This window comes from Lissotriton vulgaris, chromosome 4_1, assembly GCF_964263255.1.
Source record: "Lissotriton vulgaris chromosome 4_1, aLisVul1.2, whole genome shotgun sequence".
In the NCBI taxonomy this organism is placed as follows: Eukaryota; Metazoa; Chordata; class Amphibia; order Caudata; family Salamandridae; genus Lissotriton; species Lissotriton vulgaris.
Genome location: NC_141691.1, coordinates 1100576007 through 1100596344, shown reverse-complemented (window position 1 = coordinate 1100596344; position 20338 = coordinate 1100576007). Strand labels below are relative to the sequence as shown.

Genomic DNA, 20338 nt, shown 5'->3' with positions numbered 1-20338 from the left:
CTGTCCTCCTCAGTAGATTTCTGTCTCCTGACAAGATCACTCCTTAGATAGCCACTTCTCTGAGGTCCACTTTGGAGCGCCATTTGAAGAACATAGAAACCTTCTCAGGGGTCTCACTGATACTTGGTCCTTTTAAACCAACAAAGAAGAAATTGGCGCAGAAGCTGAAATATAAAAAGAATGTATTTATTCACCTCAGATGAGGGAGACTACGTCACACAGAAGTCTTAGCAACTGAATGAGGCAGACCAAGGAGTACAGAAAACAGAGGCCTTATATATGTTCAGGGTTACATAGTCCGCAAAAGACCAAGGGGCAATCCTGGCTCATGTAAGCATGCAAAATGACTAATATGGGCATGCAAGATCTGCTTGCTCAACAAAGTGGGAGGAGCTAACAGTTGCTAATTCTGGTGAACACATCCTGACATTTACAGACTAGGAACAGCTGCAAGCTCAACTGAGCGTGTGCGAAGGTGGAAGATGCTAAATATAGTTCGTTTCTAGGCAGATTACAAGAGCAGTCAACACTGAGGGAGGACAGAACACATGGGGAGCACGTGGCAGCACATGGCAAACAAGGTAGCTGCCAGAAATACGAAATGGCTTTCAGCTCATGCTAACAAATCCCTGCAATATTTAACATTTGTATCCCTGAGACTTCAAAACAGAAGGCAGGCTCTAATTCAAGCCCTTGGAGATCTTCCTCAAGCAGGGGACACAGGAAAGTCCTTGTCCTTTCCTTGTCAGAAACAGCCTGTACAGGCCAACCCCAGACCACACACAGCAAAAGGCAGTACTTCTCCTCAATTTCTCCAGCTCTTCTCCTTAGCAAATTTTCCTCCTAAATCCCAGAAGTAATCTAAACGTCTGGGGTCTGGGCCTCACTTATTATAGCACAAATTTCTTTGTTCTCTGGTGGCAGAGAAGTTATTTGCCCTGCCAAAACCAGTTCTTTCTTCTCTGGTGCAGCTTCCTGGCAGGAGGTGGAGACTGCATTGTCCAAGGTAGACCAGGCCCATTCAGGTGTGAAAGAAATCTCCTGCCCCCTACTCTGAATGCCGCCCAGGTCTATTGAGCCCAGCACTGACTGACCCTGGAAAGGCAGGACACACCTCACCCCTATGACTGTCTGAAAAGAATACACATTCCAGCCCCTGTCACTCTAAATCCAGACAGACAATACATAAACGTAGCAGAGGCACATAGGATGGCTGAGCAAGAAAATACCTACTTTCCAAAAGTTGTGTTTTCAAACAAGGAATGTAAAAAGCATCCTTACTAAAAGATGCATCTTTATATACTGAGTTCAGGCATTGTAAACGTTCTCTTCCCATCGTGTCCCAATGGGAAGTTATGCTTATAAGATGTTATAAATAAACTCCAATTCTATCCCATGGGACAGATGGCCTTTAAGTAGTGCAAAACTAAATTGGCAGTATTTCACTATCAGGACATGCCACACACATCAGGGCATGTCCTCCCTTTCACAAGCACTGCGCCCTTCCCACAGGTATACCTTGGGCCTACCTTAGGGGTGGCTCTTATGTAAGAAAAGGGAAAGTTAGGGCCTGGCAAGTGGGTTTACTTGCCAGGTCGTCATGGCAGTACCAAACTGCGCACAGACACGGCAGTGGCAGATCTGAGTTACTTTTACAGGCTGCTCATTTGGGTGGCACAGTCTGTGCTGCAGACCTAGTAGCAGCATTTGATTTACAGGCCCTGTGCACACACAGTGCACTGTACTAGGGACTTGCAAAACACAATTGGAGCTGTACCACAAAAAGACAAACATGAATTTAAACAATGTCAAAATATCACAATCCAATATGACAATTCCTTGTGAATAAGTGTCTATACAGTCAATGAGTTATTATTTATTCCTTTATGTATTATTCCATACCTAAAAAAAATCAGCCAACGCGTTTCATCCATTTAAACAGTGAACCTAGGGTGTCAATCGCCTGTGCCAATCCAAAGATGTGCACCAATGGTCGAGGCACGATTCCAAAACCAATGCCAGTATATGGCATCTGTATAGGACTATGTAAATAGCAGTCTAAACAATGAAGAACGAATAAAGGCAAATTTTCTAAATGGCGATAATTTGCTGTTGAGCGTGAAGACGTTGTGTTCAGAATGCAGTGATCAGAATAAATATGCAAAACACGATTCAAGATGCACTCCATAGTGGAGATTATCCACCAAGCTGTACGCACTACAAAAGTGGTGCGTCCGGTCGCAATAACGACTCCCAAGGCAAATGGTGTGGGGAGAGCTAAAGCCCCTTTCCTAGTGATTGTCACATAATTGTCTAGTGACAGCTGCACTGTCAAGCCAGACGTAGCCACTAGTAAGTCCAGCACTACACATGGCCAACCACTGGTACTGCAACGACCTACCATAGAAAATAATGGAGGTACGTACTTAAAATAAAATCACATATGAATAAATACTACATTAAATTTTTTGAAATAGCTAAATATAATAATGTTTACAAAATACAAATAGTGCCTACCATAGAAAATAATGGAGGTACGTACTTAAAATAAAATCACATATGAATAAATACTACATTAAATTTTTTGAAAAAGCTAAATATAATGTTTAAACAATACAAATAGTGCATTTTTATGTAATTATAAAATATTTTTTAGCCTATTTTAAGTTTATAAAATTGCAGCAATGTATTTAATCAAAAATAGTTTGATTCCTTTTAATTCTATAAATAATTTTTAATAGTTTATCTCCCGAAGGTGTCAGTGGTGATGATGTGGATGATTTACCTACTTCTTTTATTGATGAGTTTATATATGGACCTAAAGAAGGGCAGTGCACTTTATACCTCCCCTGATACTGAGCTGTTGTCCCTATTGGACCTACAGCAGAAGAGAGTACTTCTTTTTCTGTAATTGGGCGTGCAACTGATGTCCTGGTTCTACACTTGCCGGTTGTTGAGGTTAAAATGAATGTCCTTACAGAAGTCCTGCAGCCTGGGCCTTTATACTTATTTAATGGAGGCTTAACTGATTATGGACTCTTACAGGTACTTGGTCTTAGCCTTGTTTTGATAGATGCGTCTATATCTACCTCCTTTTTGCTGTATCTTTTTGTTGGCCTTAGAACTGCACATCTGGTGTGAATGACAGCTACACTTTGTGCATTCTCTCTATATAGCCACAAACACAGTAAGAGTGGATGTGACAGAACTCATCTGCATTCTGCTAGCTCTTCCTGGGCAGGAAGAGAGCTGGTGAGCTGTCATTTACACCTCAATAGGCAGTGTCCTGTTTTCCACACAAGGGCTGATTACCCCCTCTGGATAGTCTAAAGCCAGGGCTGAGACAAAAAGGGGACCTGTGCAGTTGAAGTGCCTGCTTTGAAGTCCCCCCTACTTCAAAGGCACAACTGGGTATAAGTACTGGGACTCTCGCACTACCTAGGGCAAGAAAGCAAATGACACACAAATGATGGACGGAATGCAGAACAAATCAAAACATTCGCCCTGAGTCAAGAGATCATTCTTTTGCTCACCATGCCACCCCATTTTAGACCTGGCCATATGCAAATCAGTCTTGACCCTGTGGCTCATGGGAACAGTCCAGCCTGAACTGCCAAGCCAGGTCCTCACTGGACTGCAAACCAGCATCCTAGGACTGGTTTTGGGGTTTCACCCCTCTTCAACCAGGACAGCTTCCCCTGTGAACACCACCAGCGCCAACTGCCTGACCTCCTGGTACAACGTCAATGACGATGAGACACACAAGGTCAAGAACTCCATCCACTCAGGATCTCTCTGACCCGTGCCCACACCACGTATTCAACAAAGCAGACGCAGCCATCGCACCTCAACTAAGGAAGGTCATCAACATCTCCTTCGAAACAGCGACATTCACGGAAAGCTGAAAGCACGCCCAAATCAACACCCTCCTCAAGATGCCCAAAGCGGACCCCAAGGACCTCAAGAACTTTCGTCCATCTCCCTGCTCCCGTTCCCGGCAAAGGTCATCGAGAAAATCGTCAACATGCAACTGGCACGCCACCTGGAAGACAACATCTTGGACCCGTCCCAGTCTGGATTCAGACGAAACCACAGCACCAAGACGGCCCTCATCGACATCAGGTGCCAACTGGACAACTGCGAAACATCCGCCCTCATCCTCCTGGACCTGTCAGCCGCCTTCGACACTGCCTGCCATCGCACTCTAAAGACACGCCTCCTAGAAGCCGGAATCCAAGAGAAGGCTCTTGACTGGACCACGTCCTTCCTCTCCGGCAGAACTCCGAGCGTCTGCCTCCCACCCTTCCGATCCGAAGCCACCGACATCTGCGGCGTCCCCCAGGGCTCATCCCTCAGCCCAACGCTGTTCAACATCTACATGGCCCCCCTCGCACAAGTGGCCCCCCCATCACGACCTCAACATCATCTCCTACGCCGACGACACCCAGCTCATCCTCTCCCTCACAAAGGACCAACACGCCGCCAAAACCAACCTCCACGAGGGAATGAAGGCCGTCGCCGACTGGATGAGGAGCAGCCATCTGAAGCTGAACTCTGACAAGACGGAGGTCCTCATCCTTGGACCCACCCCCTCAGCCTGGGACGACTCCTGGTGGCCGACCACACTGGGAACAGCACTAACACCCACTGACCATGCACGCAATCTAGGATTCATCCTCGACTCCTCCCTCTCCATGTCTAAGCAGGTCAACGCCGTCTCCTCCTCCTGCTACAACCCCCTCCGTATGCTCCGCAGGATCTACAAGTGGATCCCGACCGAAACGAGAAGAACTGTGACACAGGCCCTCTTCAGCAGCAGACTGGACTACGGCAACGCACTCTACGCTGGAATCCCAGCCAAATACCTACGACGACTACCAACGCATCCAAAACGCCTCCGCCTGACTGATCGTCTACGTCCCCCGCCGCAGCCACACCACCCCCCACCTGAGAGACCTACACTGGCTCCCCGTCGACAGGAGGATCACCTTTAAGCTCCTCATTCACACACACAAAGCACTCTACAACGCCAGACCAGCCTATCTGAACAGCAGACTCCGCTTCCACACCCCCACCCGCCAGCTCCGCTCCGCCAGCCTCGCCTTCGCCGCTGTCCCCCGCATCCAACGAACGACCTCCGGCAGCAGATCCTTCTCCTACCTCGCCGCCATGACCTGGAACACCCTCCCTACCCACATACGGCAGACCCCCCCCCCCCCCCCCCCCCCCCCAAAAGAGAGTGAGATGCAGAAAGAGGCAAGTGAGGTGCAGAAAGAGGCAAGTGAGGTGCCTATAGAGGCGAGTGAGGTGCCTATAGAGGCGAGTGAGGTGCCTATAGAGGCGAGTGAGGTGCCTATAGAGGCGAGTGAGGTGCCTATAGAGGCGAGTGAGGTGCCTATAGAGGCGAGTGAGGTGCCGATAGAGGCGAGTGAGGTGCCGATAGAGGCGAGTGAGGTGCCGATAGAGGCGAGTGAGGTGCCTATAGAGGCGAGTGAGGTGCCTATAGAGGCGAGTGAGGTGCCGATAGAGGCGAGTGAGGTGCCGATAGAGGCGAGTGAGGTGCCGATAGAGGCGAGTGAGGTGCCGATAGAGGCGAGATCGTGCAGAAAGAAGAGAGCGAGGTGCAGAAAGAAGAGAGCGAGGTGCAGAAAGAAGAGAGCGAGGTGCAGAAAGAAGCAAGTGAGGTGCAGAAAGAGGCAAGAGGTGGAGTAGGTGAGCGAAAGGTGATGATTTGTTTCCACGGTTCCCTTGGGCATTAGTGTTCTGTTCTGGGTTGCTGAAATTACCCGGTACTCTTTGAAGTTTAGGACTTCAGGTTAGGCACTGTGAGCTAGCCATGAAATTTTGTCTGACAGTCACTGATGTGTCAGAGAGACAGTCCCTGCATTCAGGCGTACTGTTGTCCCAAGGAACAGTTCTGTTCAAGCAGAATCCCTGCACCTGTTTGACTCGAAGATGATATCCTCAGAGCAGTTTCCCTGGGGGCATCCTCACCAATAGCTGGTAGGCCTGCGAACAGACTTTTATATGCTCCCATTGAGTCTATGTAAACACTTGGTTGAAGGTGGAATGGTTTATTCCATGGCTAGCAGTTTCAAGAACCACTAGTTTTAAATATTGGACCTCAGAAAGTTGCAGAAAATATGCGATTGACCTTCTTTTGGTTGTAAGCATTGAGGCCTGTATCTCCCTTTTCCAAGCAAGGTTTGTCTGCATCATAGCTATGGAAGAATATTATTCCCACGGACAGAGGATCCTATATGGAACAAGCATTTACAATGCAACGGTTTTGCCTTTGGAAAAGTTAGAGCTATTAGCATTGTAAATGACAAATTCTTTATTTATGTCTTCGTTTTGAAAACCGATAAATGGCATTGTCATTTACAATCCCAATAGCTTAATCTCTCGCAAATGGCACACACACCCACCCACAGAAAGCACCCCCACACAGAGCCCCCACACACACACACACACCCACACAGAGCCCCCCACACACACACCCACAGAGCCCCCCACACACACCCACACAGAGCCCCCACACACACTGCGAGCCCCCCACACACACTGCGAGCCCCCCACACACCCACACAGAGCCTCCCCTCAAACTCCGAGCCCCCCCACACACCCACACAGAGCTCACCCACACAGAGCTCACCCACACAGAGCCCCCCACACACCCACACAGAGCCCCCCACACACCCACACAGAGCCCCCCACACACCCACACAGAGCCCCCCCACACACCCTCACAGAGCCCCCCACACACCCTCACAGAGCCCCCCCACACACCCTCACAGAGCCCCCCACACACCCTCACAGAGCCCCCCACACCCTCAGAGCCCCCCCACACCCTCAGAGCCCCACACACACCCTCACAGAGCCCCACACACACCCTCACAGAGCCCCACACACCCTCACAGAGCCCCACACACCCTCAGAGCCCCACACACCCTCAGAGCCCCACACACCCTCAGAGCCCCACACACCCTCACAGAGCCCCCCACATACCCACACAGAGCCCCCCACACAACCACACAGAGCCCCCCACACAACCACACAGAGCCCTCCACGCACCCACACAGAGCCCCCCCACGCACCCACACAGAGCCCCCCCACACACTGCGAGCCCCTCACACACACACAGAGCCCTCCACACATCCACACAGAGCCCCCCACACACCCACACAGAGCCCCCCACACACCCACACAGAGCCCCCCACACACCCTCACAGAGCCCCCCCACACACCCTCACAGAGCCCCCCCACACACCCTCACAGAGCCCCCCCACACACCCTCACAGAGCCCCCCCACACACCCTCACAGAGCCCCCCCACACACCCTCACAGAGCCCCCCCACACCCACAGAGCCCCCCCACACCCTCACAGAGCCCCCCACGCACCCACACAGAGCCCCCCCACGCACCCACACAGAGCCCCCCCACGCACCCACACAGAGCCCCCCCACGCACCCACACAGAGCCCCCCACGCACCCACACAGAGCCCCCCACGCACCCACACAGAGCCCCCCACGCACCCACACAGAGCCCCCCACGCACCCACACAGAGCCCCCCACGCACCCACACAGAGCCCCCCACACACACACAGAGCCCTCCACACACACAGAGCCCTCCACACACCCACACAGAGCCCCCCCACACACCCACACAGAGCCCCTCACACACCCACACAGAGCCCCCCACACACTGCGAGCCCCCTGTGCTAGTTATACACTGTTGTTAGAGATGAACCGCATAGGTAACCAACAGGTGTTAAAAGGACTTCAAAGGTGACAGACTGGGGAGAGAGATGATGATGTAGGAGTGAGAGAGAGAGGGATTGTGCAGATAAAAGAGGAGTGTGAAAAGGGTTGTCTACAGCAAGAAGTCTGAGAGGGAGTGTGTAGATAATGGGTAGGTTTGGGTGGGAGAAGCTCTTTGTGTAACATCAGGTGTACAAGGCTCAGAAGTACCACCTCCCCTAGGACCTCGAACATCTGGTACAGGCCGGATGCCTCGTTCACTCTCCTGAGGATGGCAGTGGTGAGCTGGGTGATGGGGTACTGTGTCGTGGGCCAGGAGAGCCCATGATAGCGGTGTAGGGCGATACAACATGTAGTGTGCAGGTGGAATGAAGAATCGCAAAGGATGAGGGTGGGGAAACAACAAAGAGGATGCGGGTGGGGGAAAGTAACATGGAGGTCGGGGTTAGGGGGAAGCAACAGGCGAAAGAACGTCATGGAGCGGGTGGGGAGGAGCGTATGGATTAGAAAGCAACTCTTGGGGGAGACGTACAGGAGGGCAGCATAACATGGACAGGCAGGGGAGAAGCGCGGCTCTGGCCAAAAGGAATGCCCCCCTAGAGCCTCCCTGGGCTCTCAATACAACGATGTGGCCCTGGAGCCTTGGGGCTCCTAATTACAAATGCCCCCGGAGCCCTCTTAGGGCTTTAACCAATAAGATGCCGCCTTGAGCCTCGCTGGGCTCTTTAACAAAGAATGCGGCCCGAGCCCCCCCCCCCCCGGCTCAAAATGAGAAATGCGGTCGGGAGCCTCTTGGGACTCGAAATCAAATGGGGATACTTGGGGGGGGGGGGGGAGAAGAAACTGCTCTCGAGCCCCTCTGGGCTCGCAAAACTAAGCAGTGCCCCAGAGCCCTCTACACATACTATGGGAGTGCCCTCTACTAACAGACTATTGATGTAGAATCCTAGACACGGTAGACGAGCTCTTTAAAACCCAGAAAGTGAGACTACCGGTCTATGTTATCCTGGGACAGTCCAACCCCATCACGTTCCCTCTCAAAAGCAAGCAAGGTCGCCAGATGGGGATGGCATTGGGGGCGGCACTGCAAAACATATTGTCACAATGGGGCACCTCCACACACCCCACCCATACAGGCTGGCTAAATAGGCTGTGGTTCATTTTGGGGATGGAACGGATCTCTTCCACCTTAAATAAAACCACAGATTGCTTCCAGAGGACATGGAGCCCTTTCTTATCATTGCTCTCGTCGGGGTTCAACGAACTTACCCAACCCAAATATTTGAGAGTGCTATATTTATCCAACTTATGGACAGCACAAACACCACCGTCCACGGGACGATGCATGATGGTTCGTACAAGGGCAGGACACTGGCCTATAGAGCTATGGCGATTATCGGCACAGGTAAGGGGGGGGGGTCATTTCCTTTCAGTTCTATCCCGACACAAACCGACCCATCGTGATGACTAGAGGCCCCCTGTGCAGGGGAGCTGATGGGTTGACTCCAATCCCGCGTACCTGCCCCAATCACCCTCAGGCGCTCTGTGACAAGCACAATTCACGGGACAGAGGGATGCGGGCCGATGCAGAGAACGGGTAGGGGTGCAGGAGGCAGCGGCACCATTACCATCAAACGGTCGGGAAAGAAGCACATAGTGCACATGGACAGACGATGCACAGCAGTCCACGTCAGGGCACTGAGCCCTACCCTGCCGTGTCCACGGTACCAGCTCATCAAACCTAATTAGGACACAGCTGCATCACGGGTTTGGCACCGCTGCACACCTTTATAAAACAAAGTTCTCAGGAACCCTCAAGATTTGAAAAGGTTATTTACGAGGTTGCTGGGGGGGGGGGGCGGGAACGGGCACAAGGACAGCGGGAGGGGGGGGCGGGAACAATCAAAAGCACCCGCAAACATGCATACAAAAAGTAAAGAAACACACACACAGCCTCATGGAGCGGGTGGGGAGGAGCACATGGATTATGCTGCCGGGGCGGGGGAGAACAGTGGAGGCGCCCCCTCCCCCCGTCAGCACTCACCGGGAGAAGCGCGTCTCGGCTACACGGCGGCTCTTCTCTGCTGCTGGGACACAGGAGAGCTCCCGCACCTCGGGGCTCTCTCCCGCTGGTGGGACCGGCTTCCTTCTTCTGTGGGCAGCGCGGGGCTTTCTTCCAAACACAGGAGCCCCGCCTGCCTCTTCACCCGCCTCTGCTTCTCGCTGCGTGTGCGGGACTTCTGGCCCTTCTCACATCGGTCGGCTCACCGGCCCCCCAAGCAGCAAGGGTCATACACGGATGCACGCTTTTAAGGGGTGCTGTGTGCTCGTCCCTGCCGCTGCCTCATGGTGTTTGCGGACGACATACACCCCATTCCACGACAGGGCCACCAGGGGAGGGGGCGAGAGAGAAGCAGCGAGAGAGGGAAGGAGGGAGAATCAGCGGGAGGGAACGGACACGCAGGAGGGGGGGTGCCGGGGCAGGAACGGACACACGGAGAGCGGAAGGAGGGGTGCGGGGGCGGGAACGGACACACGGATAGCGGGAGGGAGCCTCCACTAGCCCCAGCACGGAGGGTAAACAAACAAACCTGGACTTCGTCGTCACGAAATGACGAAAACAAACGCACAGCTTCCTTCTTCTGTGGCCACGCCAATCCTTCTTCTGTGGCCACGCCCACGGAAGAAAACACAGGAACGCCTCCCAATCTGGTCCGCGTTGACGGACAGCACTAGTGTTAATGGATTAGCAGGACGCAGGAAGGCGAGGCGATTCGGGGGCGTGTTTGGCCAGAATGACGTGCAACAAAGTCGATCCCACATAAGATGACCACACCCAGGGAAAAAATCGCGGGAACGCCCCCGAATCTGGTCCGGCCTTGACGGACAGATCTCTGTTCCAATGGCTAGCCTCCATTTATGGAGCTAGCCAATGGAACAGAGGGCGTATACAAGGCACCCATACTGAAAACTAAAGATTTCTCCTGGGGGCGGAGCTAAAGCTCCGTGCCCCAGGCAAAACCTAAAAAGGCCTGCACGTTTAGCTAAGTTTAGTAGTTGAGAATGAGGGTGAATGCCATGTTCCCGACATACTGCTGTGACAGTGGATTTTCTGTCAGTATTAGTCTGAGAGACGAGGCTTCCTTCTCAGTTTGATCTGCAGCATTCAACAGATGTCCAATAAAGATTTTGTACTCGTGTTGCCAAGATGGAGATCAAGAGAGCCTTCCCAGTGTGTTACCTTTTATAGAGAAGGTGACGTTGGGTTAACATCTTCTATAAGCTTAACTGGGATTAAACCAAAGATGTACTCGGAGGGAGAGCCTCAGTCAGACTTCAATACACACAATATCTCCCCTGATTTGCCAAGACAAGTTGCAATATCTGTAACCTTTTTGTCTTTGGCTTTATAAGTGATACACTGGAATCCAAACGGGCTTAAGTCCCTCTCCTGTCGGGTTTTTCACCTACACAATTTTTTGTAGTGGGTATGCTGGCGTCCTCAGGGAAGACTACATGGGGGTACCCCTTGTAAACTCTCAAAAAAGGAACCTTGGGGCGCTCTGCCACCTTGTTTCGTCACTGGATCACCTGGAGTGCTGGAGGCCTTGAACCCACCTCCACCTGCTCTCTTCACGTGTGCACAGAATGTCGCCCTTGTGAGATGACGTGGGACCAAGCTTCAGCTTGTGATAACTATCTATAAGGCACCCACTGCCTTGAGGGTAATAGCGAAAATAACAATGAATACTTAATTACGCATACATGGAAATGTTTATATCTTCAAACTCCATTCTCAGCAACTGAAAAATATAAAAACAGAAATGCGTACGCAGGAGTTCGGCATTTTAAAGATGGTTGTGATGTCTGGCTTCAGTTCATATTCCAATGCGTACTGTGTGTTGGGGTTCATCGACATTCTGCACTGGTAGTCACCATGACCAGTTGGGAAGTCACGGGCATCCGTCGCCGTTTGAGTGTGGACAGCTTCCCCGATCAGGGGATTCCTTCAGTTGATTGGGGCAAGCCTTGCATGTCAGCAACCTGGATTACCATCTCTCAGCTCTCTCGTTTCACACATGTGCCAGTCTCTCACTGGGAAGAAGTGCCTTGTAAGCGAGTCTACACACATTGCACCATTTCCTAACTCTGTGTTGCTGGGCTCCAGCGTGTTGCAGGCTCCACGAGGTGAGGGAGGCGCCAGCGCTGATCAAGCAGTTTAATTTTATACATTACTGAATCAGTGTAGGAGCCAGGAGAAGAAACCTGGAGGGACAAAGCCTCATCTTGCTATGGGCTGCACCTTAAAATCTGCACTGCCCTGCCCCCAGCCATGCTCTGAGGAGATACTGCTTACCCGTCATTTTTTATGACTTTGGTGTGAATGAAAAAGCGATCTGATGATGGCTCTTGTAATGGAACCGATCAGCAAGTGGGCACCCAAGCAAGTGGTGGACCTGATGAAAGGTAAGCAGATTCCGCTGTCATTCGACTGCCCTGCCTGCGCCCGCATGCTGTTGCTGATTACTGTACAATATAGTCATGCTGCCCTGCGCCCGACTTCTCGATTGTAGCTATGTCTCGGTGAATTGGAAAGGGACCCCTGTGTCTGAAGAAATGGGGTTCTGTTGCAGCTGTGGTTAGGAGCACGCAGCGAGGCAGATGTGAGCATGCTGTCTTTTGCTACCTCCTATGAGACTCCATTGGCTTTGAGTATCCGGCGTGCAGCGTGTGCATGCACAGCACGTGGTGCAAGTGGTGGATCACACCCTGATCAGATGTCTGACATGCAAGGATCTGGGAGTTGGTGGCAGGCTGAGGTGCAAGGCGCTTCCTAGCACGAGCTGGTCAGCGTCGTGGGCTCTCTGGACTGTGGGTCCACGTGCGTCGCCGGCGTGCACAGCCTCAGGTGGCAGTATCCCTGATATACATGAGGAGTTGGAAAACCTACTAATACAGGTTACAGGGTTGAGATTGTTCCAACCGTGGCATTATTTATTATTTTGGTTATTTAGTTAGGCACATTATTCGCAGTAGCAATTTATAGTGTTTTGGTCCTGAAGAAAGGCATGAATTCATTTAATCCGGAGGGCTGAAACATGTAGACCATTTCTTTCTGACACTGACGGTTATTATGTTAAAACTGTTGTTGCACTGTTTTTAACCTGGGCATTAGGAGATATTCAATAAATTTTCCTCTCCTGGTGTTCATTTTGGTTCACTTTTCACCCACATGCTCTGCGTCCATCACTCCCTTAACATCTATTCACATCTAGCGGTCCTATTGTAAGTGCACTGTCGCACAAATTAGCTTGGAAAACATCTGTGAGCTCCCCTTCATAGTGGAAGGGTTGAAACCCTTTGCGTCACTAGCGTGTTGCTAGGAGGAGACCCAGATGATGAAGCATGTCACCTCGGTGAGTGATGGGAATCTGTCCTATTAATAGGTATGCCTTTTCACATTGTTGTATGGGAATCCGTCCTATTATTAGGTATGCCTTTTCACATTGTTGTATTCTACCTAGTCATTTGTAGTTCTAGACCCGTGGATGTACTTGTTGTTTATATTCTATTGGTTTGGGGACTATATCCACGCTTGGTCTTAAAAATGTTCCTTAGGGCCCCTCTTCCCCTGTTTGTATATATATATTTTTTGTGTACAAGAAAAGCCTAAATGTGTGTGTTTGAGCCGAGTTTAACTTTATAGCAATTTATTTTCTAGTTTTATCGCAAGGCATGCCATTGAGCTGAGAATTTGCAGCTTTATTGTATTCGGACATAAAACACATTCCTCCCCATGAATGCCAAAGGTTTTTTGTCTGGTCTTTTTAAAGTTGATTGCTGTAATTGATTATATGCTCAGTCCAATTGTGAAAAAATCAGGACAGTTAAGTGTAAATACCTTTTCATGTTATACAACTTCATTATAACATTTCTTTATAGGGAAAGGCTGTGGCGATCATGTATCTCATTCTTTGCTGCCCTACCTTATGTGCTGCGGCTGGTGTTGCAGAGCTTTCAAGTGAGCAAATTACTTCTGGAAGAGTTACCTGCCATCTCTAAGATGCTCAGTCTGCTGCTACAACAAGGACAGCTAAAAGTAGACATGACGTCAAACGCTCTTCTTATTCAACAGATTATTCAGGATATTACGGTATGTAACAAATGCTGTTCACACCTTAACTACTGATAAACTCAGTAGTGCTGACCAATGTGTACAGAGTGGACTTTGGCATTTTTTGTAAATGCTGTACTTGGATTTAGTTTGTGCAATATTAGATTATTAATGAACAGTGTGGATGATATTCTGAACATGCATAATGCTAGATTGTTTCTATATTTATATTTTTATGACTGATAGTATTACTTTAAAGATTCTTAGAGCTTTGAGTCAAGACCTCCATATGTGAAGAACTGCTGAGCCTTTTTTCACCCCCACAAAGCTCCCAGGATCGTACCCTCAGATTTTTAGGTGTCACATACAATCCATTTATTACCGTATAGACCACTTTTTTTTCTGTGTCAAGGTGTATATTTTGATGGAAGATTGGTTTACGTCTCATAGATGATCCTAACTGCAAAACGCTTTGTGACACCCTAGAGAGTTCTCAAGAAGATCAGTCAAATTGATACAATACGAAATTTAGCACAGGTATTATTACATATGAACACAGATGTTCTGAACTGTCCCTCAGTGGATGCCATCAGTTGGGCACATTTTCCCTCATTATCTGGTCATGTCTGATAATATAACATTTATGGAGACCTGCAAAGCAGTGTGGACGGGTTCTTATTGGTATTGATCCATTTGGAGTAAAATCTCATGCTCTTGGGCATATAGTGAGAGCTGCCATCACCTTCATGCACTAAGATTCTATGCGACTTAAGCCTAGTAGGGGCACTTGGAAACCTGACAAAACTGGTGTACAGCCAAGAATAGAGAACTTGCACTCTAATATGAACTGGTGCTTGTTAGCTGAAAAAATAATTAATGTGGCCATAGGCTGCCCAAATAAATTTGATACAATATGGGTGCGATGGCTGAAGCTTTATTCATTGACGGCATTGAAGGACTGATATGCTGGGAACGTGTATCCTAATATGAATTGTCCCCACCCTGTTATTATATACATGTATTATTTTTTGAAGGACATTTCTGTATTTGTTTTTTTTCCAAATATATGTAGTTAAGTCAACAACATAGTGGTCCTTGAAATGAATAACACGGTGTAGAATAGTTCTACAGAATAATTTTCTTAATCATGACTACAGAAGAATAATGTTAATAATTACCTATAAAGACTCCTCTCCCTTCGGTTGGGAAGCACATCTCCATTATTAGACAATTCTGGGATGACAAACACAAATGTATCGACATGGACTATCTAGAGCTTCTAGCAGTATTTCTAGCGCTCGAAGCTTTTCAGTCTCACCTCACAGGCTAAGTTGTCCTAGTCTGTACAGATAACATGACCACAGCATACTATGTACAAAAACAGTAGGGGAGGGGGGGCACTCCAACTGTCACAATTGTCTCAGACAATTCGGAAATGGGCAATCCATCACAAGATTCACCTTCTGGCAGAACACCTCCCAGAAGTTAGCAATCGAATTGCCAAGCCCCTCAGAAGAAAGTGACAGCAAGTACACAAGTATGAACTTAATCCCCAAGTTCTCCTTCAATACATTCAATAATGGGGATACCCGCAAATAGATCTGTTCGTCACAGCAGACAACGCACACTGCCCAAACTTCGCCTTCAGATTCCCACACCCTCTATCCAAAGGCAATGCCCTGTGAATGAATTAGTTTGGGATATTTGCCTATGCTTTTCCGCCTCTCCCACTCCTTCATTTGTGGTTCGGAAACTCAGGAAAACCTCACTCACACTGATTTTGGTAGCTTCCACATGGGCCCTTCAACTGTGGTTCGCCACCCTGTCAGAGCTCTCAGTAGCTCCACATCAAAAGCTACAGCTGGCCTCCAGTCCCCTCACTCAAAACCATGGAGAAATCAAGCATCCAAATCTCAAGGAGCTCTACTTAGCAATTTGGCTCCTGAAGTCATAGAGTTTGGGTATTTAAATTTACCATCCAACTGTATGACTGTTCTGAAAGAAACTAGAAACCCTACTACCATAGCTTGCTATGCAGCACAATGGAAACAATTAGTTGTTTACTGCAATAACAGAATTCTACCTCTAGATGCTTCTGTTCAGAACATTCTGTTTTAAACCTACTGTAATGTGGGTTAGCTTACACATCTATTAGATTGCACCTTGCAGCAGTAGCTGCGTATTTGCAAAACACACAACTTTTGTCTTTCTGCAAAGTTCCTGTCATCAAATCATTTATGGAGGGCTTAAAAGAGTTATACTACCAAGAATTCCACCAGCACCAGTGTGGAACCTTAATATTGTACTTACAAGACTTATGAGTCCACCTATGAACCGCTACACAGGTGTCCTTTGCAGTTTCTCTCTTGGAAGATTGAATTCCTCATTGCAATCACTTCGTTAAGGAGTGCAGGTAAATTACAGGCATTAACTTTAGAAGAACCCTTCATTTCAGCTCCATAAAATTAGGATAGTTCTTCGTACCAATCCCAAATTCCTTCCCAAAGTGGTTTTTGCTTTTTATATTAACCAATCAGTTGAGGTACCTGTGTTCTATCCTCAACCTGATTCAGTAGCAGAACGAGGTCTTCACACACTTGATGTCAAAAGAGCTTTATTGTAATATATCGAAAGAACAAAAGATTTTCGTAAAACGAATCAACTGTTTGTTTCATTTACACCACCTCAAAAAGGCACTCCTATATATAAATCTGGCATTTCAAGAAGGATTGTTAAGTGGATTCAAACTTCAAAAGCTAAAAAAAACCATCTATACCCCTACTGTGCATTCCACTCGCAAAATAGGGGCATCATTGGCGTTTTTTGGTAACATTCCTATAACTGACATTTGTAAAGCAGCAACATGGTCTACACCACACACATTTACCAAACACGATTGTGTGGATGTACTAGCACGTCAACAATCAAATGTAGGGCAGGCAGTGCTAAAAACACTTTTCCAGACAACTGCAAAATCTACTCGCTAGCCTCCGCTTTGGGAGAAAACTGCTTAGCCCCAGTATTCGAACTTTCATAGATTCCCATGCTTTGCATCATTCCTAGTCTTCAGCATGGGAGCCTCGGTAAATAGAAAATACCATAGCAGTATGTACAAAAGAGAAAATGAGGCCTAGGCCTCATCCTATTTTGTAGCCTATCTGCCTCCTTTTGTAAAAGAGACCAAAATTTTGCAACAGCCAATCAGATTAGCCTCACCCCATAGAACCCTCCTGAGAGAGCCTCAGATTTTCTACCGCACGTTGTGCTAAGGGAGTCTCCACAGAGCTCTGCTCAGATTTCTCTTCAACTTTTTGATTTCAACTGTTTTCTCTTCAAGAAGCTGTTTACCCCTCATAAAGATGGCATTTTTTTCCTGTATCCGGACCACAAGTTCTAGGTAAGATAAACATAAGGGTCCATGAGGGCCGTCTTTTTACCTGGTTCCAGAAGCTAAAATCTATAACAGATCCAGTCTCTAGTATGACAGTGAGGAGGCCTTGCCTGCTGTTTCTTCGTGAAGATCTTAGAAGGAATACAATCTCAACGTTTCTTGTGAGCAGCGCACTCAAAAGGCCTTCAAAAGACCTCCCATGGGTCTGACAGGCGCAGTCCAACTAAATCTCCTCACTGAGGTGTAACGGAGAGGAAGGGACTTAAAAAGGAAATTCCTCAAAAAGCCTCTAAAAAGACCTCCCGGGGGTCTGACAGGCGCAGTCCACCTGAATCTCCTCACCGAGGTGTAAAGGAGAGGAAGGGACTTATAACAAGAGAAACTGGAGTGAGGGAGTCTAGCTAAAGCCTCCTCTCTTCCTTGAGAAAAAAGTCTCCATCGTCGACGAAGATGACAGCATTGACGACGATGACAGTGTCGATGACGATAATGGCAATGTCGGCGACTACAGCGTCGGCGACTACAGCGTCGATGACGATGGCTGTGTCGTCAACAGCGTCGACGACTATGGCAGTGTCAACGACACCATCGACGATGGCAGTGTAGATGATAGCTTTGACGACTGCAGTGTCGACGACAGCATCGACGACGATGGCAGTGTGGACGACACCGTCGACGATGGCTCTGTAGACAATAGCGTCGACGACGACTGCAGTGTTGACGACAACGTTGACGACGATATCTACATCGTTTACGACAACCGTCAACGACAGCGTCAACGGATATATATATATATATATATATATATATATATATATATATATATATATATATATATTTCTACAGAAGAGATGAAGTGCCTCATGACTCTTGAAGCCACTTCACCTAGCAGGTTGACCCCTCAATTACCCCCGCACCTCCTGCAAAAAGAGGACTCGGATGAAGATGGTCCATTCGGTTATGCCATAGCCCTTCGGAGCTGCACGTTAAGTGCCACGAGAAAGATTCTAAAGAGTGGTTTGAAAGGGAACACGTTTATAATCCTCTCCAGGACTACCATAGAGATTATCAAGGGGAGTATGATCTGTATTCGCCCTCCTTGTTTTCGGGCTTGCAGTGTATGCTATCAGACTTTAAACAGAGGTTTCCAACATCCACTGCAGCTCCGCAATGAAACTCAGTCCCATTGTGCTGCCCTCTGTATCTTTCACACCCCGGGTACCATCACCGCCATTGCAAACAATAGACGATCCTCCACCAACGTCTCCTATTATCCATCAGGATGCTTTGGTTGATAAACAAGGGGATACGGATCTTCCAGACCAGCAGGCGAAGTGGGATGCTTATTATATATCTACTCTGTCTCCTTCACCGGTCCCAGTGGATTCTCCTCTAGGGGATATTGGTGTTTTGTCCACATTCTGTTAGAAAGGGCGGCCAAGAGGTTTTGATCTACCTGAGGATAGCCCTTCTTGCCTGGTAAACCAGCCTAAACCGGGCTCTGCAATTTCTCAGGCGGCCCAGAGGAGGTATATGAATCCTGCAGCAACACTTAGAGGGTCGACGTCTGGATAACGCACGAAAGATTTTCCTCCAGGTCTAGTATTCTCGTCAGGGCACCCAAAGCTTTGGCAATTCTTGGTTGGTATGATCGTCAGATGTGGAGCGATCTGTCCCTTTTTTCAGGACCAGTTGCCAGGAATTCTAAGGTGGAGGCAAGGAAGATTCTTCATTAAGGAGAAAGATCATCTTCCGAGATAATCGACGGTGCAATGGATATTACAAACACGGCCTTCCGTTCTCTCTTTGTTGCCAAGGCTGGCTTTGTGGAAAGGTCCCCTTCCATGGAGCTTGGGGCAGAGGCCTTCCCTCCTACAGAGGAGGTTATCAACTCCGCTTTTCTTCCTATTCGCAAGCCTCTCCGTCTTACCGGCCACTATATATTTAGCAGCCGGGCCAATAGTCATCTTTATCTCGCTCGAATTTTAGAGGACGACAGGGGCGCCAGGGGAAGGATTCCTCTAAGCGCTAATAGTGGCTTGCTGGGTCTTACTACTGCTCCTGCATCCCTGGTATCACCAGGGGGTGCAGGATATCCCAGTGCTCCTGAAGCTGGGAACAGATAACATCAGTTTGGTGGATTCTGATTGTAGTTCATGTTGGCTATTCTCTGGAATTCCAACATCAACCACCATCCAAAGCCCCACGAGCCACCGAATCAAAGCATCCTCATCTTCTATATCTAGAAGTTCATCAACTACTCCTCAAAGGAGCGATGGAACATCTCTCTCTCTCTCTCTCTCTCTCTCTCTCTCTTTTTTCTACTCCTGGTTCAAAAGACCGTAGAGAAGTGGCGTCATATTTTAGATCTAAGGGAGCTCAACACCTATCTCATCAAGCTCTCGTTTCGGATGGTCTCCTTACAGGACATTCTGCGGCTCCTCAATCCTGGGGGTTACATGGCCACCCTGGACCTCGAGGATGCATACTTTCATGTCCCCATCCACCCAGCGCACAGGTAGTTTTTTACGCTTTACAGTAGCCAAAAGCCACTTCCTTTCGGACTCCGATCCGCGGCGCGGATATTCATGGCCCCAATCGCAGCGTTTCTCAGAAAACAAACGCTAGAAGTGTTTCCTTATCTGGACGACTGGTTTGTGAAAGCACCGTCTTCTCAGACAGCATCGGAAGCAGTCGAAAGTGTATTCAACTCTTCAGTCACCTGGGACTTCAACTCAATAAGGGGATGTCAGTTCTCTCGCCTTCCAGGTCGACCAAGTTTATGGGGGCTGTTCTGGACACAGCTTGTTGCAAATCTTTTCCATCAGAGGAAAGACAGCACAAACTGATAACCTCCGCCCGTCGATTACAAGCAAGATGGTCTCTATCTGTTAGCCTTTACAAATCTCTTCTAGATTCGATCTAATCTTACAATCACTTAATTCCGCATTGCAGGCTAGGAATGTGCCCGCTCCAAGAGCAATTGGACTTGCAGTGGCGTAAAACAGATGGCTATTTTCGACGATAAAATCATCATTACTCCTCTTATGAAAGTAGCGGCCAGCTGGTG

The 20338-nt window shown here is 48.6% G+C and overlaps 1 protein-coding gene across 2 annotated transcripts in view; it reads left to right on the top strand.

Annotated features, from left to right (window-relative positions):
- The window catches only part of TEX10 (testis expressed 10), a 591356-nt gene that overhangs the window by 504088 nt on the left and 66930 nt on the right, over positions 1 to 20338 (top strand). For both annotated transcript variants that reach the window (XM_086965321.1, XM_086965322.1), the window contains exon 13: positions 13706 to 13916. In XM_086965321.1, coding sequence (XP_086821447.1) covers positions 13706 to 13916 — 211 coding nt within the window. The remainder of the gene's footprint in view (positions 1 to 13705; positions 13917 to 20338) is intronic.